Source organism: Elgaria multicarinata, chromosome 12 (genome assembly GCF_023053635.1).
Source record: "Elgaria multicarinata webbii isolate HBS135686 ecotype San Diego chromosome 12, rElgMul1.1.pri, whole genome shotgun sequence".
Lineage (NCBI taxonomy): Eukaryota > Metazoa > Chordata > Lepidosauria > Squamata > Anguidae > Elgaria > Elgaria multicarinata.
The window spans coordinates 37,489,223-37,514,399 of NC_086182.1; the positions used below are offsets into that span (position 1 = coordinate 37,489,223).

General features: G+C 58.4%; 1 protein-coding gene across 1 annotated transcript in view; it reads left to right on the forward strand.

Annotated features, from left to right (window-relative positions):
- The first annotated feature begins 730 nt into the window (after positions 1-730).
- The window catches only part of DSCAML1 (DS cell adhesion molecule like 1), a 49,919-nt gene continuing 25,472 nt past the window's right edge, over positions 731-25,177 (forward strand). Inside the window, exons 1-13 of the mRNA XM_063139036.1 lie at positions 731-844; positions 2,783-2,960; positions 3,002-3,148; positions 3,660-3,938; positions 5,205-5,480; positions 8,613-8,909; positions 10,142-10,414; positions 12,765-13,043; positions 13,477-13,596; positions 13,908-14,084; positions 24,070-24,269; positions 24,524-24,620; positions 24,837-24,965. Coding sequence (XP_062995106.1) covers positions 731-844; positions 2,783-2,960; positions 3,002-3,148; positions 3,660-3,938; positions 5,205-5,480; positions 8,613-8,909; positions 10,142-10,414; positions 12,765-13,043; positions 13,477-13,596; positions 13,908-14,084; positions 24,070-24,269; positions 24,524-24,620; positions 24,837-24,965 — 2,566 coding nt within the window. The remainder of the gene's footprint in view (positions 845-2,782; positions 2,961-3,001; positions 3,149-3,659; positions 3,939-5,204; positions 5,481-8,612; positions 8,910-10,141; positions 10,415-12,764; positions 13,044-13,476; positions 13,597-13,907; positions 14,085-24,069; positions 24,270-24,523; positions 24,621-24,836; positions 24,966-25,177) is intronic.

Genomic DNA, 25,177 nt, shown 5'->3' on the forward strand with positions numbered 1-25,177 from the left:
TGGAGCGCCCTTGTGGCTGGCTGCTCCCCCTTGCCATACAGCCAGGAGGCCCTCTGAGCAATTGCCACTTTCGCCCTCCGAGCCGGGAGATGCAGCCCCATGTTGATCCCCTCGCTGGTAAAAGGCGGACGTGTCAGGGAAGCTGCCCTCGGAGGGTCAAGGGGAACGGCCCCATTAGCCTGGTATTAACATTTAAAGCCCTAAACGGCTTGGGGCCAGGTTATCTGAAGGAACGCCTCCTCCCATATGTACCTGCCCGGACCCTAAGGTCATCTTCAGGGGTCCTTCTCCGTGAGCCCCTGCTAAAGGAAGTGAGGCAGGTGGCTACCAGGAGGAGGGCCTTCTCTGCTGTGGCACCCCGGCTGTGGAATGAGCTCCCTAAGGAGGTTCGCTTGGCACCTACATTATATGCTTTTAGACGCCAGGTGAAGACCTTTTTATTCTCCCAACATTTTAACAATCTATAAATTTTAAATAACATGGTTTAAATTTGTAATTTTGCATTGCTGCTGTTTTTATCTGGTTGAGCTTTTATATTGTATTTTATATTATGGTTTTATACTGTTGTATACTGTTGTTTTATACTTTGAATGGTTTTAATTTTTTGTGAACCGCCCAGAGAGCTCCGGCTATTGGGCAGTATAGAAATGTAATAAATAAATAAATAAATAAATAAATAAATAAATAATAGCCTTTGGAGCTGCAGAGCTCTCCTCCTGCAGCCGCTGCAATGCTGATCTCTGTTGGGGGAGCAGGCAAGCGGGCCACCCTTCTCGACAGCTCCGGGCAGGTGGGCGATGCCAGCATGTGGCCTCCTGCCATTGCGGCCAGGAGGTGCTCGATGGTGTGGCTGGCTGTGGTCCACGATGTGTCTCCTTGAGAGTTTGTGAACCCTGCCTCATTCTGCTCCTCTGCACCCTTCCGTGGCTCTGCTCCTTGCCGCTCCCTGCTGGGCCAGCAGTCAAGACCCATGAGAGAGTCACATGGGGGAAGCTGGAAGCCCAGCAACGGAGAGCACGTTTCGTTGCGTGAGGAATGCCAGCCCTGCCTTGCGCTAAAGCACACCTTGGGCCCATGGCAAGAGTGGCAGTCAGAGCAGTGCGAGAGTGGCAGCGGGACTGAACGGATGGGGTTTGCCTGGCTGAGTGCAAAGGACAGGCCCACGGGACCAGGAAACGATGTGCCTAGAGAGCGGGTTCCATTGCCAGGGTGGCACCACAGAAGAGCCACACCTCCCTCCACAGCTACCTGCCTAACGTCCAAAGATCTCAGTTGACAGGAAGGTTCGTGAGGCACATCGCCCAGGGCTACCTCTCGACAGATCCCGAAGCCCAGAGAGCCCGGCAGATCTCACAGGGCACAGGCTAGGCCAGGGGAAGAGATCTCCACCCCATTGTAGAGTTGTGGGAGCCGAGGGACACAGCAGAGGGTCTGGGGCCGCTGGCAGCCCTGTGGACCAGCCCTCTGTCGGATCTCTCCCGCTTGATGTGCTTCTGTGGCCCGGAGGAGGTGGCCCAGAGCCAGCCAGGCAGCCGAGTGCGTCTCCCAAACGGGATGCTCCGTTCACAGCCCGTGGGGCCACCTGCCTGCCTGCCAGGAGCCGTGGAACTCAGTTGGGCTGAGGGCATTTGCTTTGCGAACACTGACTCGCAGGAGGACCTGGAGGGGCCACGCGGCTGTGGAGTCCGACCTGGAGTGGGATCAGCAGGCCACCCTTGTTTCCTTCAGATTCGTGGCTGATCGATTTGCGGTGTTTCTCGTTTCCCCCACCCCACATCCCCTTACGTGCCCATTTTGGGTAGATGCAGTTTTGGCTGTGACTTTCTGGAAGGAGGACTTCACTGGGAAAATCACACACACCCTCTGCAGCCCCCAGCCGGGGGCTGGCAAAGTTCTCCCTTGAGCAGCAGCGGTGGCTTGCAAAGGCCTTTGAGACTTGATGCTTCTGAGAAGCACCATCAATTAAATGTGCACACAAATTGGGAAGGGGGAGGAGCAGCAATTTGCAAAGCAGCGGTTGCCTGTTGCCATAGCAACTGCAGCCCCTTTCCCTGCCCTTTCCTTAAAATCCCAGTTCAGCCAGGCCCCTGGGTACTTGATGGTGGGCGTCTCCCCCCTGCCCTGGGCACGATTTGTACTAGCTCACCCCTCTCCACACAGCTGCCCCTGGGGTGGCTGCTTCTCTGGCCTGCAGGGGACCACGAGAGAGCCTGGAGATTGCCCTTGCTAGCCACAGAGCCTTCTGGGTGGCCCCTGCCAACCCACCCATGGGCCTGGCCTTCTCCAAGCTCCCTGGGGCTTATTTGTTTCCACAGGCTTCTAAGTCATTTGAGCTAACGATCCACATCCTTTTCATTGTGAGGCGGTTGTTGCGGGGAGGCGCTGTGCTAGGTTGCAGCCAGACGCCAGCCCACATTTGGGGTGCTGCTTCTTCTTGGGTGGCTCTGTAGGTCTGTGGCGGCTTCCCTGAAGGCTCCGCTGTTGGCCTCCTTAGATGGGAGGACGGGAGGGGCCGTGGCCCTCATGCTGCTCTGTCGCCCCCTTGGAGGGCATTGACGAAGTAGCCCCCACCCCACCCCACCCCACCCCGTGGCAATCCCATCTGGCAAAATGTTAGTGCTCTGGAGCATCACTGCTGCATCACCTCTTCATCTGACCAAGGAGGCTCATGCCACTAGAACTGGGTTAGTCTCGAGGTGCCCCAAGACTCTCCAGGAAGGGTCTGCCAGGCCTTTGAGCGCCGTGTGGCCTGTCACGGGGAAGACCTTCGGCTGGCTTGTAGGGAGCATTTGGGGGCCTCCTTGAGGCTGAGCTGCCGGCCAAATGCATGCCCCCTCTCCCAGCCGCCTCTCTGCCTTTGCCATGGGGGCCTGGGCCTGCTCAGCCGCCCCTGCCCTTGGACAGCGGGGCTGACTCAGCCGTGCCCTCCGTCTTCCTTCAAGTGGTTCCTCAGGGCATGGGTGAGGCGGCTGACGTGGCTTCCTTCTCTTGTCCCTTCCAGAAAATAGGTTTTTCATTACTTTCTACGGTGGGTTGTACATATCAGACGTCCAGAAGGAAGATGCCTTGTCCACCTATCGCTGCATCACCAAGCACAAATACAGTGGCGAGACGCGGCAGAGCAACGGAGCCCGGCTGTCCGTCTCGGGTACGTGCTGCTGCTGCCATGGTGCTTCCCCGGAGGGGCCCAAGCGGGAGCCCAGCTGTGCCGCCTTCTTCCAAGGAGAGGACTGCACATGGCCTTCAGGGGTGGGAGGGGGCCTTGTCCTGGGCTCAGGCCCTCCCCCCTGCTGCTCCCCCCTCCGCCTCCTTCTCGAGTTCTGGACGGACCGGACCAAGGCGGGTGTGCCTGAGCTGTGCCTCCTGTTGCCACAGCTGTCCCACACCTAGTATTTGTCTTGGGAGGCACCTTGGTGAGGATCTTGACTCAAAAGATCCCACTTGGAGTGTCGTTGGGTGTGAACTCGTAAATGGATGCAAATCCATGGAAGAGCGCTGAAGAGGCTGGAGGGAAAGGGGATTAAGGGGAGGGAAGCCTAAATCCTTAAAAGGATTTGAGAATTACCAGCTTGCTTCACGTATTCCATTCAAGAGTTTGGGCTTGCTGATCCCTGGGCTTGCCTGAGCAGCCTGAACTCAGTCCCTTTTCCTGTTCTCAGACCCTGCAGAATCCATCCCCACCATCCTAGATGGCTTCCAGTCGCGGGAAGCAAAGGCAGGCCAGCTCGTGGAGTTGCCGTGCATCGCCTCCGGCTACCCGAATCCGGCCATCCGTTGGGTCAAGGATAGCCGGCCGCTGCCTGCGGACAGTCGGTGGACCAAACGCATCACAGGGCTGACCATCAGCGACCTGCGCGTGGAGGACAGCGGGACCTACATCTGCGAGGTCACCAACACCTTTGGCTCTGCTGAGGTTACAGGGACCCTCGCCGTCATAGGTAGGCGGGAGTGAGCCAGGCTGGGGGGGCTCTGTCTCGTGCCCAGCCAGTAGCTGGCAGCCCTGGCCCCGGAGGGAGGGAGGGAGGGGAGGTGGCCCGGAGCGGCACAGGATCCCGGCACAGGGAGGGCCCAGCAGACTGTCCCGGCTTCTGGCTCAGGGGCCGCTGGGGAGGGGGATGGGAGTTGCCTCTGCCAGATCTGCGCTGCCACCTCCAGATCACCAGCTCTAATCGTGGTGTGCGAGAGGACGGCTGCCCTCCCGGCCGGGCTGCTTTGCTGGCCGTTCCCCTCCCTCTGCATTCTGCCGGGGGAGGGTGGGGTGGGGGTGCTCCAGCCAAGCTAGCTAGTAGCCAGAGACGGGGCTTCCTTCCGCTTGCAGGCTTTTGTCCTGTCAGAACCCTCTTGGAGAAACCACACGCACGTCCTTGCAAGGCTCCTGCGCCTCTGGCCCTCTGAAAGGCCGTGCTTTTGTGCGGCTGCTCTCTGGAGATGGCCAGCCCCTCTCTGAAGCCCCTCTCCCTCTACCCCACCCCACCCCCCGGTGCCTGAGGGGCCAAAGGGCCGGGCGGGTGAGGCAGCGGTGTGTGTCCCCAGCCGATCCATCGCACCTTGTATGTCAGCCCCAGTGTGACGGCTCCGTCCTTCTGCATGCTGACAACTCCCTTGTAGCCTGAGAGGGAAAGTGATACACAGAGAAGGTGCTGCCGGCGCCCCGTGCTCTTGGCAGGCAGGTGCGAGAAGCAGAGTGTGCACCTGGGTTATTGTGCAGTGACATTTCCCTGCAGACGGGCGCAGTGGGTGTGCGCTGAGCCTCTGCTTCTCAGGCGTGCCCTCGGCTTGCCACCTCCTTGGCTGTAGGAGGCCCCCCCCCCGAGGGCCTCGGATGCTGGGGAGGCCCAGCCAAGGCCGCTGCACACGCCAGGTACAGGCTGTGGGAAGGGAGAGAAGTAGAAGATGAGGGCGCGCGATTTGATGCATTGGGGTGTGTGTGTGTGCACGTGTGTGATCCTTGTGGATTCTCCCCCTCCCCCAGCCCAGCCCTTGGTGCTGCGCCCAGTGGTTTCTAGCTCCAAGCCAGAGGCAGGAGGGGCGGCCTCTCGGGAGTGCCAGCTCTGGGGTCCTGCTGGGCCTTGGTGTCTCCGTGGGGTGAGGTCCTTTGTGTTCTGGGGCCTGCTGGAGGCCAGAGGGGTCTGCCCACACTCCCCAGATGGTGCCGGCCGGTGTGCGTGTGTGTCTGACTCCAGCCCATTCCCTCCCCCCTCCAGACCCTCTGCACGTCAGCCTCACGCCAAAGAAGCTGAAGACAGGCATTGGCAGCACGGTCATCCTCTCCTGCGCCCTTTCGGGCTCACCAGAATACACCATCCGCTGGTACCGCAACACAGAGCTGGTGGCGCCGGATGACTTCATCTCCATCCGGGGCATCAACAACGAGACGCTGCTCATCACGGCCGCCCAGAAGAGCCACTCTGGGGCCTATCAGTGCTTTGCCACCCGGAAGGCGCAGACGGCGCAAGACTTTGCGGTCATTGTGCTGGAGGGTGAGCCGATCTCCCTGACCCGGGTGGGGGAGCTTGAGGATCCTCGGCCCACTGGGGCGGGGCGGGGCGGTGTGTGTGTGTTCCTCCTGAAAGGCCCGCCCGCCCGCCAGGAGCCTCCCTCGCGCCCACCTCCCCCTGCCTCTTTCTAGTCAGGTGGACGAAAGAGAGACACGCTCTGGTGCCGTGTATAGATAAACGATGAACTTTTTATTTTTGTAATGATGTGAAAATGCTCTGATGTTTCGGATTCAGAGGAGTCCTTCCTCTGGAGCTAAAACAAATAGATTACAAAACCATTATTTAATATAAAAGGTTAAGAACAAGAACAATACCCATACAAATATAATTGAAATTTGGATATCTGTGATATTGTAATTTTTTGTTCTAGTAGCTACAATATTATGCATATCTATCGATCTTGGCTCCTACTGAGCAGATTCTTAACTAAAAAAACTTGATAAAAACTAGTTATCTACTGTCATTTATCTAAAAACTACATGTAGTATGTTTAAGAAACAAGTAATACACAACAAATTGAAAATCATAAACTACTGTTTTTCAAACATGTAATACATTCTGGTCCTTCTTTTAAACTGCTTCATTAGCTGTTAAGACCATAACAGGAAGTAAACTGTGGAAATTTAAATAGTTATACAAGAAGGCAGCATTTTCACATCATTACAAAAACAAAAAGTTCATTGTTTATCTATACACGGCACCAGAGCTCGTCTCTCTTTCGTCCACCTTCCTACAGGTGCCAATTCCCTTCACCTACCAGTCTCTCTAGTCAGGCCTTTGGCCCATCTCGCTGAGTCCTGCCCGCATGGTTACCGGGGCGCTCTAGGGCCAGGCCTCTGCCGCTGGGTCACAGCCCTTCCCCTCCAAGGCGTTCTCCTGGCCTGGCTGAGGAGATGGCTCGTCCAAATACCTCGGGTGGGGGACTCTAGCCTTGGTTTGAGCAGCCTGCCTCAGCAGTTTCTGGGGCGAGCACGAGGCGGGGAAAGGCAGAAGGGCAAGAGCAGGCAGGCTGGGCGCCTCTCCTGGCACTGGTGGGGCTTCCTGCTGTGAGTCCTGCTGCAGCCTGGGGCTCCAGGGAGCGCCAGACACCGTTGGGCACTGGAGAAGCCTTCGCTGGTAGCAGCGACGGGACCAGTGCGCCTGGGAAGTGCGCAGATTGGATTTATACCCCTTTCGCCCCCCAAAATGGCGCTCAAGGCGACTAACAGTGACGAAACCCTTTGCGTGAAGAATCCGCCCAGCCCCGGGGCCTGTTGGAGTTCAGCTCTTGTTCGCAGGCAGCTGGACGTGGCAGCTTGGTGCGGAAGGCAGCTGCTTCTAAAGGCCACGTTTGGCCTGTGGCCTGTGCAGCTTTCTGTGGCTGCGCTCAGGCATACACACGAAACATAACCAGGGCCCCCATGGGACGCCCATGGCCAGGGCAGGAGCGAAACAGCTCCCGCCGGCCCACCCTCTCGTGTGCAGAGCCTCCCCCCCCCCTCCATGAATTTGTCCAACGAGTGATCGACACCGTATTTATTTTATATCCCGAGATTCTGCTGAAATGATCTACTGCAGTAGTTTTTAAGGACTTGGGGCATTTTTAAGTTAGGAAGACGGGCTATTGGGGGAGCGGTTGACACAGCAGGAGGGTTTGAACCGATGCCTGGTTTTATTTATTTATTACATTTTTATACCGCCCAGTAGCCGAAGCTCTCTGGGCGGTTCACAAAAATTAAAACTGTTCGGAACACAATAAAACAGATCCAACAATCTAAAAACCCAAACACAAAATACAATATAAAAAGCACAACCAGGATAAAACCACACAGCAGAAATTGATATAGGATTAAAATACAGAATTAAAACAGCAAAGTTTAAATTTAGGTGTTAAAATACTGAGAAAATAAAAAGGTCTTCAGCTGGCGACGAAAAGAATACAGTGCAGACGCCACGCGGACCTCTCTGAGGAGCTCGTTCTACAGCCGGGGTGCTACAACGGAGGATGGCCAGCTGGGGTGCCACCGTAACTCTAGACCCCAACGGTCCTGATCCCATGAAGCTGAAGAGTGTGTGGGGGGGGTTCAGGACAGATGAAAGGAAGGACTTCTCAGAGAATGAATTTATGGAATGGGCTGTCCCAAGATGGAGTGGTGGCTTTAAAGTCAGGGGGGGTAGGAGGTGACTACTGGCCCTGATCCTTCTATGCGGCCACTGAGTCCCAGGGAGGGAGGGAGGCCGCTGGCCTGTGTGGCAGCTTCCGAGAAGCCCTTGAGGAGCCGCTGCGGGAGACAGCCGCGGATGGCTCTGACTGGCCCCTTGTGTCTGGTCCAGCAGGGCTTCCTGTTCCCCGCCTTTTGTTGTGAATTTAACAAAACAGAACAGAAAATAAATCCAAGAAAAGAAAGAATAAACATTACATACATAGGAATGATATAATTACCCCCTCAGGTACACCATTCTTAACCAAACACCCATGTATTTATCCACTCACAAGTGGCACCTGTATAACACTCATTCAAATGTCGAGAGCGTTGTTAAGTCCTCAGTCCACTGCATGATGGGAGGTGGACATTTATCCTTCCAACATCATAATAAGAGCCTTTCAGCTGTCATAAGGGCTCAGAAAATCCCTTTGCGCTGGCCGTGTGTTGACTTCCAAGAAACCGGCAGGTAGCTTAGGAGGACCTGAACATCGTTCCATATTAAAGACTGTTCCAGTACAAAGTTTTTCCTTATTATGACCTCCTCCCTAAAGGGGGCAATTACCGGGCATTGCAAAAACATACTTTGCCTGGTCCAGCCGGATTGCCGCCTGTATGTTCTTGCTGGGTGGAAAAGGGCATTTGGCGAGCAGGCTCTGCGTGTTTCCACAGCTGGTGATGGGCTGGACGTGGGTCCAGTCATCCAAAGACTCTTGTCCCTCCATGCTCTGGCAGGCTCAAGGTGGCGGGGGTGTGTGTGTGAGAAGGCCACGTTTGTTCCTGGGGGAGGACATGGGAGGTGTCCTGGCGCAACATTGGCCCCCTGCGTGGCCACTGCCTGAGCACCGTCATCATCATGGTGGGGGTGGGGGTGGGGAGGGCAGCGCCCCCTCCCTTCCACTGGCTCACCCTTCTTGTGGGCCTCTCCTAGATGGGACCCCCCGGATTATCTCCTCCTTCAGTGAGAAGGTGGTGAACCCCGGTGAGCAGTTCTCCCTGATGTGCGCTGCCAAAGGGGCCCCTCCGCCCACCGTCACCTGGGCCCTGGACGACGAGCCCATCCAGAGAGACAGCAGCCACCGGACCAACCAGTACACCATGTCGGACGGCACCACCGTGAGCCACATGAACGTGACGAGCCCGCAGATCAAGGACGGAGGGGTCTATCGCTGTGCCGCGCGGAACTCGGTGGGCAGCGCCGAATACCAAGCGCGAATAAACGTAAGAGGTGCCTGTCTACTTTTAAATATTGGCATCGGCTCTTCTTGCCCGGGGGTTTGGCTCTGGTTTGGTCGAGTGGCCCCCCACCCGCTTTTCCCTTCTGTGCATGTGGACCAGCAGCAGCTGATGGAGCCAAATGGGATCAGTCCCAGACTCGGATCGCCCCTTTGGCTCGGGCGCATGCGAGAAGCGCTGAGCAGCGTGGGAAGGGCGGCAGGCCAAGGGCAGCGGGGGACCTGCTTTCCAGCGAGCCTGTGGGCCACGAGTGGGGGATGAGGGCCATGGAGAATTCCCGGAACGAGACAACGTTCCTTCTCTGTTAGCTTTAAAAATAAGCGTCTGTCCTCAAACAGAGGGGTGTTTACAAATATAACTACTGGGAAAAGGTCTTTCACGTTGAGCTGAGGATACCAGAGGCCAAGTGTGGTTTCAGTCGAAGGAATGTGAGTTCTGTTGTCACCAGAGAGGCCAGAGGCCACTGTTGCAAGACAGAACTCGTGCCCCACAAGAGAGGTCAGAGCAGCCTGCAAGGTGGCTGATTCTGGAGGAGTGGGGTGGGGTGGGGTGGGGTGACGCAGGGTTTGGTCCTCCCCTCCACCTGCCACCTCGATCCCTGCAGTGCACCTCTGTCACAGCCTAATGTTTTACTGGACACGGCGATGACTCCTTCCAGGGAAATAAGCAGGGCCACGGCCCATCCCTCTTCCGGGTCTCCCAGCCCCAGCCAGCTCAACCAGCAATCACAGGCTGCTGTGCTTCAGAAGGGGAAACACCAAGGGGCAGCTGTTGCAGCTGGCCGGGCAGCTGCTCCGCTCGGACAGTTAAAAAGGGCTCCGCGCACGTGCTCGGTGCTCAGCCTCGGAAGGTCCAAACCAAACACCAGCACAAAACGGGAGTGCACAGGGCGGCGGCGGCGGCGGGGGGGGGGGGGCTCCTGCTCTGTCCCCTTCATGGCTGGGTAGTGGGGGCAAAAGGGGCCCTTCCCTAACAGCGAAGACCAGAGCGTGCATGTGCGCATCCCCCCCCGAAGAGGGTGTCCTGCAGGGTGTGTGAGCCCCCCTGGAGAAGAGGATCCTGGGAAAGTCTGGGTGCAGTACCGCCCCCCCCCTCCGTGTTCCCTTCTCCCCAAGGATGAGCAGCTGGAGCTCCGAGGCGCCGCTCCATTTTCCCTGTGCGCAGAGAGCCCCTTGCTCTTTGGAAGTGACCTAGCCTGCCCCCCCTGCTCCTTCCCCTCTTTAGGCCCCCCCAGCATCCGTGCCATGAGAAACATCACAGCCGTGGCGGGGCGGGACACCTTCATCAACTGCAGGGTGATTGGCTACCCCTATTACTCCATCAAGTGGTACAAGGATGCCCTTCTGCTGCCGGACAACCACCGGCAAGTGGTCTTTGAGAACGGCACCCTCAAGCTGACGGACGTCCAGAAGGGGATGGACGAAGGGGAGTACCTGTGCAGCGTCCTCATCCAGCCACAGCTCTCCATCAGCCAGAGCGTCCACGTCACGGTCAAAGGTGAGCCCTGGCCAGAGTCAGGAGCCCCGGCAGGCCCGGCCCGGCTCTTGGCCCTTGGCCGGCGCCCAGCTACCACCCCCTGCTTGGGCTTCTCTTCTGGTGGGCAGCAGTCATGGCCAGGAGTGGGGCCTCCAGCTGGCTGGCTGGCGTGGTGGGGAGCCCTTCCTGGGCCTTGGCTTCTGGGCCGTGGACGTGGCTCTGAGCACCGAGGGCGGGCTGCGGGCTTGCTGGGGCTTTGCAGCCCTCCTGGTGGGCTGTGTAAGGGCCAGGGTGGGTCGCGAGAGACCTGGGGCTCATCCCCCTCCATCTGTCCATCCACCCCAAGTGCCCGGGGCGGGGCGGGGCCCTGGCCGACAGGAGGCACGGGCTGGCTCCAAGAGGCTCCTCCCTGTGGCCATTTCCCGCCTTGAGGGATCGTTGTCCTGAGATGTGGCCTAGGAAAATGACCGCGGAATCCATCTGTTTGGCTCCTGTCTGTGGTGAAGCTGCAGCCCCAGCAGCGAGGATCCATTTCCCGTGACAAGCGGCGGAGCGGAAGGCGCGGTGTAAACATGCTGCATTAAAACATCTGACCTTTGCTCAGAGCACCTTTGTTGGTGGTTTTCCGCCGGTGTCGCTCTTTAAAAAATCATCCTCCTTGTCTTCCAAGCGCTCCGAACATCGTAAAAGCTTCCCCAGCCCATCAATTATTCAGCCCCATTCAGGGAGCCATCAGCCCTAATGAATTGCAGCGGAGGCTGGCCTTGTCTTTCCATCCCAGTGGCTGGCTGAGATTGAGCGCCGGGCCGGGCCCCCTCCTGCCTTCCGGACGCGCGTTTCGTGGGCCAAAGGGTGGCTTGTGGCTTCTGCCTCCCCTTCCCACGTGGCTGGTCCTGGAGAGGGGCTGCCTGGCGGGCTTGGCCTGGCCTTGGAAGCCCTCTGCCAGGACCTCGCTCAGCCTGGGCTCAGGGAAGGGAAGAGTCCTGGAGCTTTGGCCAGTTCCTTTGGCCTCGAGGCCAGCCGAAGGCTTTGCAGGTGCTTGTGCACAGGGACCCCAGCCCAAGCCCCCCCTCCCCAGTTTTATTTCTCGAGTTTCTTTCCCACGTTTCCTGCCAGCTGACTCCCGAGTAGCGGCCGCCCTTCACTTCTGCACCCCTTCATTGTGGCGAGTTTTGCTTGCTTGGGTGTCTTCTCCTGATGGCAGAAGAACGATGAGACGCAAGCCTTCCCCGTGCGCAGGCTCATGTTCTCGGGCGTCCCATCGCAGAGGCCTGTGAGTGCAGCTCTCCTCAGCACCGGGGCACAGAGGAGGCCCTCAGGTGACGGAGCGCTGCACGTCCTGCTGCGCGCTTGTGGCCCTGCGGCGCAGTGAAGGGACACCTGAGCAGGGTTGCTGTGGCAGGGGAAGAGTGTCTCTCTGGAGCCCAAGAGGCCCGTGGGCTCGGTGGCTTGGAGCAAGAGAGGCAGGCAGAAAAGCCTCCTGTCAGGCCCGGCAGGGCAGAGCGCCGCCTCAGCTGGGAGGCTTGAGTAGCAGAGGGCTCTGTCTGCCTAAGCCCGGGAGATCAAGCATGAGCTCACCAGCTTCAAGGCTCGAAGTATGGAATCTGCCATCCTTAGTTCAGCAGCGGTATTGTGGTCCATGCGGGTTCCAGCCTCCAGCGCTTGGGGTCTCTTTGGATCCAGGACTCCCCCTGGGGGCGGGGGGGGCACCAGTTCTACTGTGGTTCTGAGGCTTGGGAGCTTTGCTGATGGGAAGGGCTGGATGGTCCGCAGGCGGGGTGGGTGGGCTGCTGCCCCTGGGATGCTCTCGGCTGTGGGGGCAGAATGGGCCTTGGCCTCCGCTCTGCGCAGGGGGCAGGGGGAGGTGTCTGCGTGCCTGGTCCCCTCCCTGGCAAACACATTTCAAGAACCCTTGGTGAAGGGAAAGGGGGTATTTCTGGTGGATGGGCGAGTGGGGGCAGCCAGTTCTGGTCGGTGGAGGTGGGGCTGGTTCGCCCCAGGAAGGAACCCAGGAGAGTGAAGTCTCTTCCCAGTGCGGACGGGGGCAGGCCGAGGGTGAGGGAGGCCCGTAGCCGATGGCTCGATGGCGTGGCCTTTCGATGTTAGTGGCCCAGCAGCAAGGATGTGCAGAGCGTTCCTGCTCAGCTACCCTGACACGGGGGCAGTAGAGCAGCAGATAGCGAGGGTCGAGGGTCAAGGCGGGAAGCGAGCCACGTGGCGAAGCTTTGAGCTGGGGGGGGGCTTTCCCAGCGTGCTTCCGCTCTCCCTCGCTGTCACTCAGCACAGCCCACTGCCCGGGGCTGTGCTGGGTCGCCGTCCCGCCCCTCGCAGCCCTTCGGGGCCCCGCTCACTGCGCCCCTCTCCTTGGCAGTCCCTCCTCTGATCCAGCCCTTCGAGTTCCCTCCGGCCTCCATTGGGCAGCTCCTCTACATCCCCTGCGTGGTCTCCTCGGGGGACATGCCCATCCGCATCACCTGGCGGAAGGACGGGCAGGTGATCATTTCTGGCTCGGGCGTCACCATCGAGAGCAAGGAGTTCATGAGCTCCCTGCAGATCTCCAGCGTCTCCCTCAAGCACAATGGCAACTACACCTGCATCGCTACCAACGCCGCCGCCACCGTCAGCCGGGAGCGACAGCTCATTGTGCGAGGTGAGTGCGCCCGCGGGGAGCTGCTCAGAGAGGCTGGGGGAGGCGCGTGCCTGCTGGGCGGCCGGCCCACCCTCCCGGTTGCCCTCACAGGGCAGTGGTCGCTGGAGGGGGAGCCTGGTCTCGGGGGCTGGATGGAGGCAAAGCATGGCCAAGGGAGGCCGGGAGGCCCAGCGAGAGGCCTAACCTGTGAGCAGGCAGGCAGGCAGGCAGGCGTAAGCCACAGCTGAGTCCAAGGGGACGGGCCAAAGGTCCAGTCCAAGCCAGGTGGCCCATGGCCAACGTAATGAGTAGGCTGCAGGAGATGACTGGTGCACGTGAAGCCCGCCTGGGGCTGCCTGCGGGGCTGGCCAGATGAAGGGTCTTGTGGTGGGTGGGCCGGGAGGCTGCCAGGGCTGCTGTTTCTGGTGCTGCTCATGGGCTCCCTTCTCTACAGTCCCTCCTCGCTTCGTGGTCCAGCCCAACAATCAGGATGGGATCTATGGCAAAGCAGGAGTCTTGAACTGCTCCGTGGAAGGCTACCCCCCGCCCAAGGTCGTGTGGAAGCATGCTAAAGGTATGAGGGGCCCTCCTGGCCCCCTTCCTCCCGCTCCTGCTCCTGCTCCCAAGGCTGCATTTCGCCTCGAAGTGCCCGTTGCCAGCGCTCCTGGCCACGTCCCCTTGCAAAGCCTCCTGACCAGGAACCAGGGGGCCTTTCCAGAGGCGGCTGGTGCTTCCGCTGGGCCTGTCTAGGAGCAGAGCCTTTGGGCAGGGTCTCCTTGGCCCTGCGGGGTTCCGGAGGGGGGCTGCGCCCACACAGACAGCTCCCTCCAGGGGGTCCGGCGCCCTCGCACCCTTCCCAGGGCTCTCTCCGTTGCCTCCTCCCAGGCAGTGGGAACCCACAGCAGTACCATCCCGTCCCCCTCACTGGCCGCATCCAGATCCTGCCCAACAGCTCGCTGCTCATTCGGCACGTTTTGGAAGAGGATATCGGCTATTACCTGTGCCAGGCCAGCAACGGAGTCGGCACCGACATCAGCAAGTCCATGTTCCTCACGGTGAAAAGTGAGTAGCCGTCGGCCGACTGGGCCTGTTGCCCGCAATTGTCCCCCCCCCCCACTCACACACTCACATACCTCCCGCCTGGACCTTGGCTCGGTCCCCTTGCTTCTGTCACCCCAGCCCTGGCCTGCTGCCGCCCCTGCCAGTGTGCTCGGACTGTCTGGAGCCCTAACCTCGTTGCCCGGCCCCCTGGCCGTGGGCATTGCATGTGTCTTGGCAGGCTGAAGGCCTCTGTGCCGTCTGGGGGCTGCCTCCGTTGGCGTTGGGGGGTCCTTCAATGCTTGCAGAGCCTGAGCTCTCCTCTGCCGGACCCCAGCAGTCGACGTGCAAGGAGCGGCGCGCTGGATTGATTCCTGTTCCCTTGGGGATCTGATTCCGTCGCACGATCAAAAAACACTTTGTCTTTAATAAAAGCAAGCAATCAATCTACATTGCGGTGCTGTAGAGAGAGGCGGCAGGGCGGCTAATTCCACACACACTGGCCTGGAAGTGCTAGTCAACCTTGCTCATGATTGGATCCTGCTTGGGCCACCCACGGCAGGATCGATGCTTTCCAGCTTCTGCCGGAGCTGCTGCAGTGACCATGAGGGGCCCCCAAAGCTAGTGCAGCCTCCTGGGTGAGCTCTTGCTCCAGGCTGATGGGCGGGAAGCGGCCAGGCGTGTGCGGGGGATGAGGCAGGATCTGCACCTCAGCCGTGGCAGCCTGGCTCCAGCTAGAGGGAGATCCAGCCGCCTGTCCGGACGACTCCTGTGGGTGTCACAGGAGGGCCCCCCCGGATAGCCTTTCTCCTCCAGCCACAAAATGGGCTGAGCTGGCCCTCTGTCCACACGCCCCGAGAATGGGAGGGAGAAGCCGAGGCCTGCTGTGTGGATGAAAAGTCGAGTCCAGGGCAGGGAGCTGCATTTTCAGGGTGTCGTCTCTTTGCGTCAGGCGAGGCATTGATGGCACCGGGAAAGCGAGAGAGCAGCACCCTTTGCCGCCTGAATAGGCAGAGGCGGGAGGGCCACCGTGGCATGCGGCTGGCCAGCTGTTCCCTCTCGGCACGTGCTGCTGCTGTGCTCGCTGTGCTTCCAGGGGGGCTGGGAGATTTCAGCAGGCAGAATGCAGTTGCCCAGCGGCTTGTAGGTGCCCAGGTGGCCTGGTCCTGGCACACTGGTCCTGTGTCAGCTACACTGGCCGCCGGTTTGCCTCCCTGCTCAATTCAGAGCATTGGGCTTAACCTGTCAGGTCTCTGTGCTTTAGGACCAGCGTATCTGAAGCCAACTTGGACCTGAAGATCCAGCCGTGAGGAGAGGCTCCAGGAAGGCCAGGGACAGGGCCGTCTTGGTGGCCGGAATGGAGATGCCGCCTGCCCTCCCCCCCAGCCTTTCTGTGGTTCTGCTACTGCTTTTCATTTGTTTCCCTTGCTTTCGTCTGCTGCTGGTGTTCAGATTTATTATGCAGCTTTGCAGCGTTGTTTCGATTCATCTTGCATGCCAGCTCAGGAGGGCTTTCCCTTCATAGTGGCTTATAAATAACGCAGAGAGTCCTCTCGTTCCCACCTTTGGGCCGATGATCTCCAGAGCCGCCCGAGGCAGACCCTTCGGGTTGGGCCTGCCCAGATGGCACCGGATGCAAATTGCCCTAGATGGAGCTCCGAGCGGCGCAGAACTCTACCCTTCGGGCCCCTCCTTCTCGGGCAACGGCCCGGCCACTCCTGGGCTTGCACCCGGGGCTTGCTCGTGCCCTCCTTGCTTTCAGCAGGTGCAGCGAGGCTGGCCGGGGTGCCTCAGAGGCACCCTTGCCACTCCACCAGTGTGGCTGATTGCTTCCATGCAATTTGAATGAATCTCAGGCTTCAGGTGAAACACAGCTAATCAGGGTAGACAAGAAGCTGAAATGGGTGCAATCAAATTAACATCACAGAGCTGGCACTTCAGAAGCCAGCCCTCCCTGCTTCCCTCCCCCACCCCCCTGGCCTCCGCTCCTTCCTTGGTTGCTGCTGCCACCGCCGCCCGGGCTCGGAATGGAAGAGCAGCCGGCATCGCGAGAGTTGCCGCTGCCGCCGCCGCCGCCGCCGTATCTCTGCCTCCCAAACGGGATCAGCCTCTTGTCTGTGCGGTGTGAACAAGGCACCAAAGGCAGATCTTGAAAGGGGAACAGCGCTTGGCTGGGCGGGGAAGGTGCCTGTGGGCAGGGCTTCGGCAAGGAGAACTTTTCCCGAATGGATGGGAGGGAGGGGACTGGGGTGCTCCACTCCACCACAGACGTGGCAGGCAAGGATTGCTGTGTGTGGCACTGGGAGAGTTGGCTCAGCTTCAGGGTGCAGAGTGCTGGGAGTCCTGCTGCGCTCAGGTCTCCCCAAAACAGGTGGGGCAAAACCCCTGCAACACCAGGCAGCCTGTCCTGCTCCGCTCTAAAGGATGGCTCCCACCCATCCCGACATGGTCCGCTTCCCGGCAGGGGGCAGAATTCATGGCAAAGCCTTATCTCAGCCCACCAGGGCAAGGATTGGGCCTGTGCCGAGGGAGGCTGTGGTGGCGGCGCCCCTGTTGGCCCACCTGCTGTCGGCGGAGGCTTTGGACTGCGTTGAGGCTCCCTCCAAGAGGCAGGGATTGTGGCCCCCAGGCACTGCCATGTGGAGGAACAAGTTGAAAAGCGTTGGTCCCAATACAGGTCCCTGTGGGACCCCGCTGTTTACTCCCCTCCGTTGGGATCCACAAGACGGCGTCTCCTCTTATTCCATGACTGCTAAGTTTGCTCAGGAGTCTTTGGTGAAGGACTTTGTCAAAAGCCTGTTGACATGTTTATTAATACAGTCAGAGAAATCTGAAAAGTTAGTGAGACAGGAGTTACCTTTGCAGAAGCCATGTTGATTCTTTTCCAGCCTGTCCTTCTATATGCTGACTAATTTTATACTTAATAATGCTTTCAATCCGTTTACCCGGAACAGACGTTTAGCTAACTGTTCTGTAATTTCCTGGATCCCTTCCCTAGCCCTGGAATCCTTTTTAAGAAATTGGTGCTAAATTGCCCATTCTACAGTCCTCTGGTACAGATACAGATTTTGGGGAAATGCTATTATTATTGTTAGAAGAGGATCAGCAATTTCATATTTGAAGGTGTGTTTGAGCTTTTGTTTCGTTTTTTTGGTTTTTTTAAAAAGAATCCTAGGATGGATACCACCTGGGCCTGGTGATTTTATTGGTTTGTTTGTTTGTTTGTTTATTTATTTATTTATTACATTTTTATACCACCCAATAGCCGAAGCTCTTTATTAACTTTCATTTTGTCAATAAGGTTGAGAGCTTCATGTTTTGTCACCACTATTTGCCTCAGTTCTCCAGACTGCCTTCCTGAAAACATCTGTTCCGGCACAGGCATCGCTGCTATTTCCTGCGCAGGGGAGGGCCGCTGCTAAGAATCCGTTCAGCTTCTCTGCTATCAGTTTGTCCTCCTTTAGTACTCCTTTATCACCGTTATAGCCCAACAGTCAAACTGCCTCCCTCTCTGGTTTCCTGCTTCTGATATATTTAAAGAATTATTTCATTGTCGGCCTTGATATGATTAGCGATGTGCTCCTCAAAATGCTTTTTTGCATCTTTTATTGTCTGCTCGCATCTCCTTTGTGCCAGCCTTTTGCTTCCTTTTCTTTTTCTCCTCCTGCTCATTTTCTTGACTCCCCCTTTCAGCTCCCTTTTTACCAGTTCCCTCATTTTAGAAAGTTTCCTCTTTTGACGCTAAAAGTGACTATTGTACTTCCTTGGCAATTTCCTACTTAAATATATATTAAATCTGATAGCACTGTGGCCACCATACCAGTTGGTTCTACAGCACTCACACCTCATACTGTTGGGCCTCTTAAGAGCCCCCCCACCTTTGGTCCATGACCCATTGTTCTAGGGCATTGTCTTTTAGGGCTTTGAGAAATTTATCCTCTTTGCCATGGATGGAACACACACTTTGAAGTCACCATTATTAGAATGCTTCCTTGTTTGGAGGCCTCCCTGACTTTGTTTCCATCTCAAGGTCACCCTGATTCTGGTCTGGGGGCGATAGCACATTCCAGGTTCTAAATGACCTTTGGAGCTCGGTATTGTCACCCACAGAGCTTCTGTGGAGGATTCTGCCCTTACACACTGCTGTCTCTGACAGAGTCACACCGCCCCCTGTCCTTCCTGTAGAGTTTATATGTAGAGAGCACCCCACTGGTTCTTTCCATTCTAGGAAGTCTCCATTTTAAAGTAGGGTGAGGGTTAATCTTCAGGTCAGGGTTAGGGTCGAGAAGGCACAGCGCTCTGGGCAGGAATGAGGGCCAAGGAAGAGCCTAGCAGGACCAGGCAGACGCCATGGACCAGGTTTCCGTAGCATTTTCCTGCTTCCCTCTCCCAATCCAGGCCCCGTGACTGTGACTGCTTCTCTAGCACCCATGTCCCTTCAAGGCAAGCCTGGCACTTCCTCAAAGGGGGCTCCCTGAGAGCCTAAGAGGACCCCTGAGGCTGGATCAGGCCCGACTGAGCCCATCCAATCTAGCATCCATCCTGCTTTCAACAGTGGTCAGCCGGAGGCCCATGGGAAGCCTTCAAGCCGGGTACAAAAGCAGCAGCTCTCTCGTGCTGTGGCCCCTCAGCAGCTGGCATAGAGCAGCAGGGGCTCCAAACTCAACCAAGAGGCACGAGAGTTGACACCTCCTCCTCCTCCTCCTCCTCGAGTCTGTCCAATCCCATTTTAGCGGTGTACCAGTCAGTGGCCCTCACAAATGCCATTGCTTAGTGAGGTGGTTCATCAGTCTTGAACCATCAAACCAGCTTCATTGAATGCTCCAGTTTCTAACATTGCGAGAGAAACATCTCCCTACCCACCGTCTCCATGCCACGTGTGGTTGCGTACCCCTCTGTCATGTACCGCCTCCTGCAGTCACCTTTCCCTCCTAAACGATATCTGTTGAGAATTAGCTTCTGGTGGCCTACTTGAAGCGGCTTCTCCAGAGCTGTGGATCTGTGAGGGAACCAGAGCGCCCCCCCCCTCTTTTCTTCCTAGCACCACCTGCCACCATTCTCTATGGCAGGCACAGCACCGGGGGGAGGGGGTCCTGAATGGATAGGCCTGCTGGAGATTGTGCATCATTCTCCATGGAAAGTCTGTCCCAAATTCTTTTGACGGTTGAGCTGAAGTTAGTTCACCCGGTGAACAGCTCCACTTTAGGCATCTACGGTTTGGGGCTGGCTTTGCCCCAAACCGTAGGAGGTGGTGGGCCGGTTCTCTGCTCCTCCCACTTGCCTAACATCCTGGCGATGAGAAACCCCCCACCACCACCACCAGCAGCAGCAGTGGTGAAGGAAGCCTCGCCCTCGGCCATTTTGCATGATGCGGCTCCCCAACATGTCCTCCATTGTGTCCACACGTGCCGGCCGCCAACCGGAGTCACCGGAAAGCCAAGCTTCCCCCGGCTGCTAATTGAATTACATTGCTATGGAAAGCAGAGGAGCTGTAGCTCATTAAACCCTCTTGCGCCCCATTAGAACAGTGTGTGTTGCCTTTGTGGATTGCCATTACCATATATTATGGCACGGTTTGTGTATGCCATGCATTTTTTAATCCCTGCCCCCTGAGCCTGCTTGGCTGTATACTCAGCATCCTACCCTGGTACTCTTAGGATAAACCAGAGCCAGGATGAGGGTGCTTTCAGATGGCTGCGTTGCCTAGTGGGTGACTGCAAGAGCTCGATGTAGAAGCAGCCGTTGGACGGGTTGAAGAGGACGTGTGGTCGGAGCCTTCCCAGTGACGTCTGGGCCTCAGCTGGGGAAAGAGCCATGGAGAAGCCAGCTGGCGAACTGACAGCAGGCCACCCCCATAGGAGGAACAGTACAGCACTGGCTTTCGGCATCGTGGGAGCCGGGCCGGGAGTGAGACGGGCTGCCGGAGCTCAGTGGTGGAGTACCTGCTTTGAACGCAGAAGGTCCCAGGTTCGATCCCTGGCATTTCCAGGTAAGGCAGGAAAAACTCCTGCCTGGAACCCTGGGGAGCTGCTGCCAGTCAGTCGACAATGCTGGGCTACATGGACCAAGCTAGGTCCGGCTCCAGCAACTCCCTAGGTTCCTAGGAGGTGCCCATCAGAGCAGCCAGCCCAGGCCTGGCTTCCCATCCCAGGCCTGGCTTCCCATCCCAGGCCTGGCTTCCCATCCCAGGCCTGGCTTCCCATCCCAGGCCTGGCTTCCCATCCCAGGCCTGGCTTCCCATCCCAGGCCTGGCTTCCCATCCCAGGCCTGGCTTCCCATCCCAGGCCTGGCTTCCCATCCCAGGCCTGGCTTCCCATCCCAGGCCTGGCTTCCCATCCCAGGCCTGGCTTCCCATCCCAGGCCTGGCTTCCCATCCCAGGCCTGGCTTCCCATCCCAGGCCTGGCTTCCCATCCCAGGCCTGGCTTCCCATCCCAGGCCTGGCTTCCCATCCCAGGCCTGGCTTCCCATCCCGCCGGGGGCTCTGGCTGACCTGGCTGGCTTCTGCGTTCTTTGTGTACCTGAGGAGAGGAGGAAACTCATCCCTCATGCAAGTGCAGAGGCCTGCCTACGTGAAGGGTGGGGCTGCTGAGCCGTGCTGTTCTCACAGGCTGCCACGGTCTCTCTGGACTCTTGGCTCCTTTCCCAGAGGGCGGAAGGAGCGTTTGCCATGGATGGGAAACGGCGTCCAGGTGGGCGTGTTTGGGAACCCCGGTATTGATTGCGTCTCCGGTCAGAGTGCGGCATTCAGCGGTGTCTCCGCTTTGATTAACTGGAGCAGGAGGGGTCGTTTAAGGCTCGTTACTCTGGGCGGCCTGCCAGGGGCTCCACTCCTTGGCGGAACCTCTCCAAGATGGGTTTTGTGCTGCTGTGCCAGTGTCGCAGGCAGGTTCCTTTGCTAGTCAGAGCAGCGGGGAAAAGGTGTGGCCATCCAGTAGGGTGTCTGGGCATGTGCGTTGCCCCCTTGCGTGGACCAGCCCGGGTGACTCAAGGCTGCTTGTGGGCCGAAAAGCACGTCTTGAAAACAGCAATGAGCAGAAAGGAGAACTGGAGCCTTGCCTCCCCTTTCGTTCTTATGTTTCTGTTCCTGAGAGTGCTTTACTATTCTTGAGCAAGGTTAGGCTGAGAATGGCTGCTACTTAGGGAAGCGTGTGGCTGTGCTGGGCATTTGCATCTCCACCCACTGCACCACGCTACTGCACATGCACTTCGGCTTGAACAGTCCTTGTGTGTTTGGTGGCCTTGCATTTATTGCTGCCCCCCCCCCCGCCCTGCCCGGCCCTGGTTGGTTGCAGCAGCGCCATTGCGCGCTCGCCACCTGCCCGCTCCATGCGAGCCACCTGATCCCCCATCTCAGCTGACACTTTGAGGCTCCCCGTGCCATCGAGGGCTGCGTGCAGCAATGCTAGGGTGAGCCTCAGCGGCACGTGTGGATTCCCAGGTCCGAGTCCTGCCACGGCAGGAGAAGCAGCACTTGGCAGGGTTCCCTCTACTTGGCCAGAAGAGGCAAAGAGGGTGGCCTTTGGCCTTGCCTGGTGGAGGCTTCATGCCCGCAGGGCTGGGCGGGTCAGGGTGGGTCTCTTGCCACCCTTGGGCGCTCGTCCCAGTCCCCTCTTCCACCTCTGCATCTCAGGCGCTCCTCTGTAAACTTCCCTTGGTGGTATTGGAGGGGTGGAGCAGGTCAGGAAGGCCTCCTCCTCCTCTGGCTTTTGTTTAAAGAACGAGAGAGAGAGAGAGAGAGAGAGAGAGAGAGAGAGAGAGAGAGAGAGAGTGTGTGTGTGTGTGTGTGTGTGTGTGTGTGTGTGATCTCCAGCGTTTGCGATGCAAAACCAGGCTGGCTCGTTGATGTCAGCCCCCCCCCCCCCCCCGTATTCTGCCGAGGCTCCTCTGAGTGAATTATGCAAATCGCTGATGGAAAAATATTCCAGGGCGCATCCTTGAGAGTGTAAAGCCTTAGTCAATAATTCATACTCGCCTGTCTCTGGCTGTGGCTTTTTCTTCATTATAACTTGCGCCTGGTTATTTGTCTTTCACATTTTATTGTATATCCGGGTGTAATACTATGCATTATAAAATTTATCTGCTTCATTATTTTATGATCCTGAGTTGTATAACGCAAGGCAGCGTCTCCACTTCTGGCTGCAGAACCTGGCTGCTGATAGTCCCTGCCTGAGCAGGAGGCATTTGGCCACGGGGCCCGAGCTGCCGTTGTCACCAGGAGACTGAGGAGTGGGGCCCCGCCTGCCCCACCCCCCCACCCCGCCTGCCCCACCCCACCCTCTGGGCTGGGAAAAGGGATCAGATGGACATCTTAGAGGGCTGCCTGGGCACCTTCCGCAGAAACCCGCTCAGCTCTCCAGGAACACAATTGCCTTCCAGCCAAATGGATGCAATTTGTGCCGGGATGGGTGAGCCCTCTGCTGCCCACATTTGTTCCCTGGGTATTGCCTCTGGAGTGGTGACTCACACACATACACTGGGCCACATGGCGTCACAAGTGTCAGCCCGGTCTTGACTGCTAGAGAAACTGGACAGGTGTGTGGAGCCAGACACGGGGGCTGGAAGGGCCACGCTTCGGGCCAGCCAGGAAGGTGGGTCGGTGCTGGGCGGTGAGCAAAGGGCCTGGGAGCAGCCAGCTATTTTTCTTTTTGATTGATGTGTTTTTAACTTACTTATTTTTACGTTTTAAATATACTTTTGTATTTTATGCTCCATTTTCGTGTTGGTCACCCTGAGCAAGATTACTCCTGGAAAGGCAGGGCTGTGAATTCCATAAACCCATAATAAAAGAGTCCTCTTTGGGGCCCCTGCTGATGCCTCTGCCCTCCCAGGGCTCGTCTGCCATTAGTTCTCCTGTGGTTCCCAGGCGGCATTCCAGGGCATTTGGCAGAGCCCAGCCTCCCCACCCCACCCCAGAGCAGAAGGCAGGTCCAGTCCTGTCAGCCTAGTTTTCAGCGAGCTACTCAGAGCTCCCCCTTCCTTGCAATAAAAGAGAGAAGGGTTCTCCTGGTCTTTGCCCATTGCGCCTGGGCCAGGGCCCCCCACCTGCTAGACTAGGGACGGGTCCTCACCCCCTCACCCACCGCAGCCCATCAGGATCAGGTTGGGATGCTGCTGGGATGCCGCTGCCCTGCTCCTCCTGGGATTCAGGCAAGGAGGAGGAGGATCAAAGTGGGACAGGGCAGGGAGAAGAGCAGTTTCAGCACCACAGCCAGCACCACAGGCTTCCGCCCAGGCTGTGGAGAGCGTTCAGGACCACGGAGAGCGGCCCTGCAGTGGCCGGGACCACTGGCTGGGGTTGGAAGCCAGGCTAGAGGGGGCCCTTCTGGGAGCGCTGCTGCTGCTTCAGGCGCTGCGGCTGCTTATTTTTCAAAGGCTGGTAGGTGGAGTTTGGGGAGGGCTGGGCAGCCAGTTGGGGGAATGTCCCCCAGGGGCTCCTGCTCATGGGAGGCCTGACTGTGAGGGCAGCAGCGCCTCCTGCAGGTCAGGAGGAAGAGGGCGGGGGCCCAAGGCGGAGGGAACTGGAATGCCCGCCTCGGAGGGCTCTCGGGCCCAGGCCGCCCAGGCAGTAGCCGTGGGTCCACATTGGTCCCGTCAGCACAGCACGGGCTCTGCCTCTGCCGCTTCCAACTTCCTTCCCCGGCGGTGGCTTTGGGAGATGGTGGCGGTGGGTGGAGTGAGTGATTTGGGGACTCCCGGATCTCTGCATGGGATTCTTTAAGTGGGGAATGACTGCGACGTTGCATGCAGGAAAAGGGCCTGGGCCCCCCGCTTCAGAGGCCGGGCTGAGAGTGGCTCCCGGCGCAGATCCAGAGGCAAGTTCCTCATCCCGGGTTCTTGGAACCGGCTTTGCTCTCCCAAGGTCTGCAGGAGTTGCTTCCTGGTTTGCTCGGGCAGGATTTCGCCACGGGGTGCGGGCGGCAGTGGGCGGTTCTGGGGCGTCCCTTTGCTGGGCTCTCTTCCGTGAGCCCCCCTCTCATGGCATCCGGCCTGCTGCTGCTTCTTCTGCAGTCCCTGCCATGATCACCTCTCACCCCAACACCACCATCGCCATCAAGGGGCAGCCCAAGGAGCTGAACTGCACGGCCCGGGGTGAGCGGCCCATCATCATCCGCTGGGAGAAGGGCGACACCGTCATCGACCCCGACCGCAGCCTCCGATACACCATCGCCACCAAGGACAGCGGCGACGAGGTCATCTCGACGCTCAGGGTGAGAAGTGGCGCTGCAGCTCGGGGGCCTTCTCCGCGTGCAGAGGGCGGCGGTGGGGGGCTGCCGTGGGCAGCGCTGCCCTGGCCAGTGCGGTGGGCCCCAGGTGGTAGGGCAGGAAAGACACCCTCCGGGCGGCAGGGGGGCAGGGGGCAGGAGAACTTGATAATGTGACCGTTCCTTCTCCGGTGGTGAAAAGTCTCAGGGCCGGCCTGGACGAGTGGAGGGCTTGTCCTGAGGTGTTGTCTTGCCCACAGCTCAAGCCAGCTGACCGAGGGGACTCCGTTTTTTTCTCCTGCCATGCAATCAACTCCTATGGTGAAGACAGAGGACTCATTCAGCTTACTGTCCAAGGTATTGCATTTCCATGGGACTGTGTGTGTGTGTGTGTGTGTGTGTGTGTAAAAAAGTGCCGTTTTGGGGGAGACTCCAAAGAGCATCACTGGGAAATGATGTTGGTGTCTTTTCCAGCAGGCAGAGTTGCTGTGTTGGGAGGGAGGGTGAGGGGCTGCTGCGCTCCCCCCTCTGACTCCCTGTCCTTCCTGTCCTTCCTGTCCTTCCTGTGCTTAGAGCCGCCAGACCCTCCCGAGCTGGAGATCCGGGAAGTGAAGGCCCGCAGCATGAACCTACGCTGGACGCAGAGGTTTGACGGCAACAGCATCATCACCGGCTTCGATATCGAGTACAAGAACAAGTCCGGTGAGCCGCCCTGCAAGCAGCAGAGGTGTGGCCATGCTGGGCTGAAGGCGGAGCAGTGGCTGGGGGGCCTGTGGGGGGGGCGGCCGCACTTCCCTGGCAGGCGCTTGGGGACGCCTGCAGCAGCTCTGCAAGGACCTCCAGTGGCTGAGCCTGATGTCCATGATTTGCAGGGCGCGGGAGCTCGGGCTCAGGGGGGGGGGGGAGGAGGAGGA